Source organism: Lathyrus oleraceus, chromosome 5, assembly GCF_024323335.1.
Source record: "Lathyrus oleraceus cultivar Zhongwan6 chromosome 5, CAAS_Psat_ZW6_1.0, whole genome shotgun sequence".
NCBI lineage: Eukaryota > Viridiplantae > Streptophyta > Magnoliopsida > Fabales > Fabaceae > Lathyrus > Lathyrus oleraceus.
In genome coordinates, this window is record NC_066583.1 from 278,925,750 (window position 1) to 278,934,651 (window position 8,902).

Sequence of the window (8,902 nt, forward strand, 5' to 3'; positions counted from 1 at the left end):
CTGAGGTAACGAGAAGCCTAAATAAGAAGGCCTCTGGTCTCCTAAATTTCGTAATTCCCTAGAAAACGTTGGAGCATTTGACGTTTGTGGTGATGAAACTCACACATCCAGTGGAATAGAATACACCATTTCTTGACTTATGACAGTGGGCACCTCCTCGATTGAGGTTGGAGCCACGTAACTGCCGACGCTAGTAACCGCTGGTTGTCCTCCTAGGTTTGGAGTATTATTCTAAGAAGGGGTTTGGTTTTTTCGAGACATATTGGAAAGTCACTTACCACTTCTCAAGTGCATACAACATGGAAGACCACAAAGCGGAAAACACTACAAAGAAAATAACGTAAGACATATTTTATGCAAAATTATTTGCACAAAAGGGTCCCACCTGGTATGCTATTTTGTTTACCGGTGTTTTTGGTAAACAATCACGAGTTTGAAAAAGTTGGTGAGATCAACTCGAAAAATCTCCACAGTAATTTGTGCAAATAATACGTGTCAACACACATGTGTGTGAATTGACTACAACGTAGAAAAAGACTTTAAATGAAGTCAGGTTGTGATAAATGATAAGGTAAAATATAATAAATGACATTAAACAAAACGAAGGTAAAAGTACATGTTCCGTTTAAGGAAGCAAATGACTAAAAAATAATGGATACAGACGCATACATGTTTCTCGCTCAACTATTTTGCTCTTTGACTCGGGTACTCCAGTGGTATGGAGAGTATGTATGCAATTTTGCGACCAGTGATCTCATGTATGAGTCTGCTATTTATTCTATTTACAAAGTAACCGTCAATGACGGTTATGATTACTGCATGACTACTGCGTTTACTCCACGTTCAATCTTCAAGTTCCCACTAATGTGTTTACGTATCTTCCAAGACACTCTGTTCAAAACTCATGTTGAGTGTTAACTGCTTCCCACTTTTTCATGAACCCTCGATGCTAACAGCTCCAATGTGCTATCGACATTGCTTATCAAGGACTTAAGACTTGTAAATTTACTAAGTCTTTTACACCACGTGACTTAATCGACTGTTCCTCTTGAAGGAATAAAGGCATCCATCGACTACCCCTTTTGAATTTTTGGACATATTTCCCAACGATCTGGATATGAAGGATTTATCCCTAAGAGTCTTCCAAACCACGATTCGCTGGGTCTGAAGGAAACAACTTCTCACGAAGTTTACTATCATTACACATAGGCCAACAGATTTTAATTTTATAAATATTTAATTCGATACTTAATCCAAAACCGCTTAATAACTTTAGACACCTTCTTTAAATCTCTATGAAAGAAATTACAATTGCCATAGAGATAATTATTATTGTTAGCAAAAACATAAAAAAGAGATTAGTGGTTAACTAGTTATTCACCTTAAAAAGTATTACACTTCCAATTCATTACAACAATTAATTTATTGTTATTTTATAAAAATTAAAATAAAAATCAAATATCTTAAAGATCCAAATCCACCCCCTATGACTAAATGACAACCTAAAATATACTAATACATAAAAATTAAATTTTATTTTAAAAAAGTTAAATAAGTGTAATCCTATCGCACAGGTGTTATTCGGGGGTAGGACTTTGGACATAACATAACCTAACAGCATTGTGTAATCTTAAAATATAACTCCATCTTTACATGTCAGGTTCAGAGTACAAGAAGAACACAAGTACGTCTTTGCTTACTAGTTGCGAACAATTGAACAAGTATATTTAAAGGCACACGCATGTAGAAAAATAGCATCATCCTACATCCAATTTTCAGCATGGGTTGGAGAGGAATATTGGGTTTCGAATATGGCATAGTTCAGGCACCATTAGGTCCTGATATCTCTGGTCCTCAACTTGTTGCCGCTGTTGCCAATGCTGGTGCTCTTGGCCTTCTCAGAGCTCCTGATTGGGTAATTTCCTTATCATCTCAACACTCTGATTTTGTAGTATTATAATTGGTTGAGTTTTTTCTTCTATCAGGAATCCCCTGATTACTTGCGGGAGCTCATAAGGAAAACTAGAACATTAACTGATAAACCCTTTGGGATTGGTGTTGTTCTTGCTTTTCCTCATGAGGAGAATTTGAAGGTTATTCTCGATGAAAAAGTCGCAGTCTTGCAAACTTATTGGGGTGATTGTACACCTGAATTGGTTGCCAAGGTTCATTCAGTTGGGGTCAAAATTGTTCCACAAGTCAGTTTTTTCTTATGCCACCCCATTTCTAATTTTAGTTTTTGTTTAGGTTAGTGTTGCATATCTAGAGGCTATTTCTTATTCTGTTTGGGATCGGATTTGTTAAGTGTGTTTTGTGGTTCTGTTATAGGTTGGGAGCATCGAAAGCGCAAAACTGGCAATTGATGCGGGTGTCGATGGAATCATCGTACAAGGACGTGAGGCTGGTGGTCATGTTATTGGTCAGGTGTGCATGTTTGTCATGGTTTTGATGTTTGCGTATGTTTTTAAGTATAAATCCAGAAATCACTCATACCGACATAAACATTGTACACGACACTAACACACCGACACATGGACACTGATTATATGAAAAGGATTGAATGTAAGCACATGTGTCAGTAGTGTTGGACGTTCCGACAGACTTTTAAGGTGTAGTGTTAATGCTACATAGGTAAATATAGCTGTCTTAGTTGTGATAAATAAGAATAGTTGTTAATTTATTGTGTCAATTCAAGCACAAGATGGTAGAAAATTTGCTGATATTTTGTTATTCATTAGTACTTTCTAGTGGTTTTTACTATCCTTGAGTACACAATACCTACAGCTTGACTACAACATATGTTTCAGATTATAGTATTCAATGCCTATTCCTTTCAATTTCTGTATGCTGTTGATAGCAGATGGTAGTATTCCTTCCTTCATTTTATTGCAGGATAGTTTAATTTTGTTGGTGCCGACGGTGGTTGATCTTGTTGGCGACCGTGATATACCTGTTATCGCAGCTGGAGGAATTGTAGATGGCCGTGGTTATGTCGCTGCTCTAGCACTTGGTGCGCAAGGCGTCTGTCTAGGCACTAGGTATTGAAATTAAGATTGGATTCACTTGATTGGGTTGGGACCATGTCTAGAGAAACTCAATTTGAATTGGACTTGTTTATATCATTTATATTCTTACAGGTTTCTTGCAACTGAGGAAAGCTATGCTCATCCTATATACAAAAGGAAGTTAGTTGAACTCGATGAAACTGAGTACACGGACGTATTTGGCAGGGCAAGATGGCCCGATGCACCTCATCGTGTCCTGCAGACACCCTTTTTCAAGGAATGGAGATCCCTTCCAACCCATGAAAGTGAAGCAAACCAATCTGTCATTGGCCATTCAACAATTCACGGCGTGGTAAATTTTCAGTTTGCATTTTTTATATTAATGGAACCATCTCTGTAGTCTACTGTATTTGATTATTATACTTTTTTTCATCCACCAGAAGAAAGATATACGCCGTTTTGCCGGTACAGTCCCAAACATGACAACTACAGGAGATCTTGAGAGTATGTGTATGTATGCTGGTGAAGGTGTTGGTCTCATCAAGGAAATTTTGCATGCTAGTGAAGTGATAAGAAGACTAGTTGAAGAGGCTCAACTTATAATTCAGCAAAACATCAAGTAGATTGTTAAATATCAAGTGAAATTAGCTCACATTTCAAGTAGCTTGGTCAGGTCTTTATATGTGTTCATCCTATATGCACTTCAGAAAACATAGAAATGTGAAAATAAGATTAAAAACTAATAAAAATAGTACAATAAGTTCACGTAGCATTCATAAATGATCTGAAATTGAAACATGTAAGCTACAATCTATTTTGATCTAGATTATCGAACACACTAATCTTCATTTCATGTCCAAATGCTGAACCAAGTACAAAAACAACAATTTACTCAAAAGAAGAATGAATGAAAGTACCTCTTCCAAATTTGGAAATCCTAACAAATGGACAGTTAATAGATGCATACTATACTACTTTGAAAACTCAAAAGGTCAATAACATGATATAATTAACGGTGATTATTGTATAATTCTTCCTTCCACCCTTAATTAAATCTGGCATCCTTCGTCCCTAAAAAAAATTTGAAACAAATTTTCGTCCTAGGCATATCAGAATTTCTGATACATATTAAAATTTCGATAATGTATTTATAATTTCCGGCATATCAAAATTTCGATAATGTATTTATAATTTCTGGCATATCAAATTTTTTAAGATCTATTTAAAAATATTATCGACTCATTTTATATGAAAATTTTTAACTAAAATGAAATTTTCGATAATTCATATTCAATATTTACAAATTTTTTTTACATTATCGAAAATTTTAAAATCTCCGATATGCAATATGGTATCTAAAATTTCAAAATTTTCGATAGTATAAAAAAAAAATTCTAAAATTTCTGAAAGTATTCTTCATATTTTTTTAATATATATATACTGGACACATGTAATAATTTTATTTAAAATAAGTTGTTTATATATAAAATATTTCCATAATTTTATTTAATATTGACCTAATTGATAGAGAGTATTAACACTTTATGGAACCTAAATTTCATTTTTTGTCTTTTAAGATTTTAGAAAAAAAAAATTTAGGTGGAATTACCGGTATTAAGATAAATGAAAAAAGGAAAAAAATGCCATCACGTGTGTGCCGTTGGTCAAGTCAGTTTTTTTAAACAGAATTCTAATCCTAAAAACTAACGCCAACACAAAAGTGCTATATTAACTTTGACAAAAAAAATACATGGACCAAAATCAAAAACTTGTAAATTTAGAGGGACCAATATACTATTTAGGTCTTTTTTTAAATATATATATATATAAAATTATGGAAATATTTAATACTATTATAATATCACTTGTCATGGTACGGAAAAAAAAGATTTCTTTGTTTCGTGTTCTTTATTGCATTTTTACAAAAGGAATAAAATCTGGTGAAGATCAATTAAGGAAAAGTAATTTTTTTTTATCATTTCACTTATTTTTTAAAGTAAAATATTTTTCCAAATCATTTAAGACGAAACGTGGTAAGCTAACAAGAGTTTTGGAGTGGTGTATTTTGATTTGAGAAAGAAGAAAAGTTTACATTCTCAAAGTCGTGTGTTTGGATGTGTGTGGTGGTAGCAAAGTTTAGATCTCAAAATTACTGGGGAATTAATGGATATAGCTGAGATACTTACAATCTTTTAAGGATCTAAGTACACAGAAAACATTGGTAGTGATGTATTTGAATTTGAGAAAGAAGAAAAGTTTACATTCTCAAAGTCGTTTATTTGGATGTGTGTGGTGGTAGCAAAGTTTAGATTTCAAAATTATTGGGGAATTAATGGATATAGTTGAGATACTTACAATCTTTTAAGGATCTAAGTACACTGAAAGCATGGGTAGTGGTGTATTTAGATTTGAGAAAGAAGAAAAGTTTACGTTCTCAAAGTCGTGTCTTTGGATGTGTGTGGTGGTAGCGAAATTTAGATCTCAAAATTGTTGGGGAATTAATGGACATAGCCAATCTCAAAATTATTTGGTCAAGTCAGTTTTTTTAAACAGAATTCTAATCCTAAAAACTAACGCCAACACAAAAGTGCTATATGAACTCAGACAAAAAAAAAAGAGGACCAAAATCAAAAACTCGTAAATTTAGAGGGACCAATATACTATTTAAGTCTTTTTTTTATATATAAAATTATAGAAATATTTAATACTATTATATTGTCACTTGTCATGGTACGGAAAAAAAGATTTCTTTGTTTCGTGTTCTTTATTGCATTTTTACAAAAAAAAAAAAAAATCAGGTGAAGATCAATTAAGGAAAAGTATTTTTTTTTTATCATTTCACTTCTTTTTTTTAAAGTAAAATATTTTCCCAAATCATTTAAGACGAAACGTTGTAAGCTAACAAGAGTTTATGAGTGGTGTATTTGGATTTGAGAAAGAAGAAAAGTTTACATTCTCAAAATCGTGTATTTGGATGTGTGTGGTGGTAGCAAAATTTAGGTCTCAAAATTGTTGGGGAATTAATGGATATAGCTGAGATACTTACAATATTTTAAGGATCTAAGTACACTGAAAGCATTGACAATTCATCAGAGGTATGATAGTGTCATACTCTAATTTTTAATCCTAAGATCCCACATACCATTTGCATCCTTGCATATAAACAATATCAGATTTTGGTCCTCTCCCTCTCATCTTTGGAACTTGCCTTTTATAGGGATCATCAAACACCTATTTGTTGGTGTTTTATCTTTTGTGTTTATATGCTCATTTCTTATCTAACTACTAATCAAAATATCAAAAATATGTTTTGTTTTCTTTAAGTTTATTGTGCAAGGTAAGACTTTTCCATCAAGAACATCAAACATGACTCATCAGCTAAGGTTTGTTTTGATTCCTCAATAAAGTGTAGTCAACCATTTGTTCTCAAGGGGTTTAGCTCTCAAGCATGATCTCTAAGGTTCTCAAGCACCTTTCAATATCATTTGGATCAAGAGCATCTCAAAGTCTTCTGACTTACTTCTCAAGAAAAGTCAAAAGGTTCATGTGTTTATTTCCATGCCTTCTTCAATAAGTTACTTCAAACTTTAAGCAATTTTATCAAGATAAATTCAAGGACATCTTATTTTGAGTTTATATGATAATCCATGTACTTTGAAATGCAATAAAAGTTCAAGTGTACAAGTTTCATTCCAAGAGGTTTGACCAAAAAGTCAACATTTAAAGTTCAAGTTCCAAAGATCACAACTCATTCAAATATCAACATTTTTGAGTGATTCTTTTTGAATATGACTCTTCTTAACATTATCTACAACTTATATTTACATGACAAGAGCCAATTATGCTTGGAGGATCATCAAAAGTTTGGAGACATTATATGTCATTTGTGGACTTAGTGAAATTTGACCTATTTTCAAGTGACTTTTTCTCAAATTTCAAGGTTTATAACTTCTTCAATTCTTAACATTTGAGGCTTATTCTTTTTAAACAATATCATTTGTGATGCACTATACAAGTTTTCTTCAAGGATCAAAGTCAAAATATGCTTGGAAGACCATAGAATTCATTAAGACATTACATGTCATTTTCAGCCATTTGGGACTTAGAATTTTCTAAGTTACATGACCAGGTTTTCGTGCCAACTTCAACATACCATAACTTTGTGCTCAAACATCCAAATGTAACCTTTCTTGGCACATTGTCTGATATGATGTTAACACATTGCAAAAAGAATGTGATCAAAAAGTCTCATAAGCAAGATGCCCCATTGAGTTGAACATGGTGACTTGGAACTGAAGAAATCACCATGGTCCAAATTTGAACTTCACTAATTCTTAATTCCAAGCCAAATTAGCACGTGTTTTGGACCTAAACATATTTAATCTAGTCTCCATAAGTTAATTGACCCTTGAAACACATGATTTGACTGAGTTTTGATGGACTACAAGCCACACTTTCCACACATTCTGATCAAATTCATTTTGCACGAATTAAGCTTAATTCCACGCGTATTTGGATCCAAACACTTTCCTTATAAATAAAGAAAGCTACTGCATTCATTTCCAAGCTTTTGAGAGTCAAGAAATCCCTACTTCACTCTGAATTTTTTCCAGAAAATTCAACTATCGTGTTTTGAATTCCAGCATGTTTCAATTCAATTTCTTGATTCCATTAGCATCTTCGGTCTTCTCTAAAGCTTTTACAATAATTCCCAAACTCAAAGACCTCCTGAATCACTCTAACCATATTGAGCTTCATCAACTTCTGATCACCATTTGGATAAGGTAGTTCTGAACATCATTTGAACTCAAACAAGTTACCCCAATGTAGTCCTTCACTCTATGATGTTTTTCCCTAACTTATCTGGTGTTTATTGATCGCGTTCATTATTTAATTTTATTTTTCATGGCTTGCTTGCTTTTGAAACTTCTCTGAAACTCCCCATGCTCAGTTTAGATACATGAATTTGGAGTATGAGGTTGAATTCGTGATGAAGAGGCGATCACATTGGTGGTGGTCTCGTGTTCTAAATTTACCAAACAATGAAACTCCGGTAAGGGACCATCGGGGAAGACAACCAGAGTTTATCTTAGGTCATCTAAGTTTGGAGACACGCTGGGCATTTGAAATGTTTTGGTTGGTCCAATTTGAATTGGATCCCGTGTTTTATTTTGGCTAGTTTCTACCGTGTGTCTCAGCCTTATGATTGTTGAATATGCCATGTCAATTAATGAAGTCACATCCAATGCTCCGTATTTTTTCTGATTTTATTTCTTTTTCTTTTTTATTTTAAATTTCACTTTCTTTTAAAGTTCATAGAAAATTCATTTTATATCTAAAAAATACCAAAATAATTTCTAAAATATTCTTTTATTTTTCTTCATCTGATTCTTATTTTTGAACATTTTATTTTCTTGATTTTCTATTTTCCTTGAATTCTCTCTTTTCTCCTTTGTTTTAATTGGTTTAAAAAATACTTTTATGCATTTTAAAATTCTGAAATTTTTTATTATATGCTTATTTTATTTCCAGTCTTCCATAATTTTCTTGACCATTTATTTGGTGTTTTCAAGGACTTTATGAATTTTCTCTTTTATTTCCCTTTTAAAACTCATTTTAAAAATGTTTTTGATGCATTTTATTTTATTTTATTTTATTGCATTTTGTATTTGTTTGACCTTTGTTGACTTCTGTTGGCCTTGGATCATGGTTGTTTTGATCATAGCTCTCATCAAATTCAATGGATCTTGGGTGTTGATGGGGGTAAAAACCCTAATCCACCAAAATTAATGATTGATTTAGATGATGACTTGATCAAACCTTTGATTCAATTTGGGTGTGATGTCTGTTGTCCCCTTCTTCTTCATCTCTTTCTTTTCTTCTTGATCAATTGGTTG

At 32.8% G+C, this 8,902-nt stretch overlaps 1 protein-coding gene across 1 annotated transcript; it reads left to right on the plus strand.

Annotated features, from left to right (window-relative positions):
* The first annotated feature begins 1,588 nt into the window (after window positions 1-1,588).
* Window positions 1,589-3,777, plus strand: LOC127083875 (uncharacterized). Its single transcript, XM_051024236.1, has 6 exons — window positions 1,589-1,915; window positions 1,986-2,198; window positions 2,329-2,424; window positions 2,893-3,038; window positions 3,138-3,357; window positions 3,446-3,777. Exons 1-6 carry the CDS (start codon window positions 1,781-1,783, stop codon window positions 3,626-3,628), a joined length of 993 nt encoding a protein of 330 aa, XP_050880193.1. The 5' UTR covers window positions 1,589-1,780; the 3' UTR covers window positions 3,629-3,777.
* Window positions 3,778-8,902: the final 5,125 nt, after the last annotated feature.

What these genes read in the sequence shown, in the direction of transcription:
- LOC127083875 (XM_051024236.1), top strand. Translation starts at nt 1,781, where the DNA reads ATGGGTTGGAGAGGAATATTGGGTTTCGAATATGGCATAGTTCAGGCA. An exon ending in GGCGTCTGTCTAGGCACTAG is followed by an intron (nt 3,039 to 3,137) that starts GTATTGAAATTA and finishes ATATTCTTACAG; the next exon opens with GTTTCTTGCAACTGAGGAAA. An exon ending in ATTCAACAATTCACGGCGTG is followed by an intron (nt 3,358 to 3,445) that starts GTAAATTTTCAG and finishes TTCATCCACCAG; the next exon opens with AAGAAAGATATACGCCGTTT.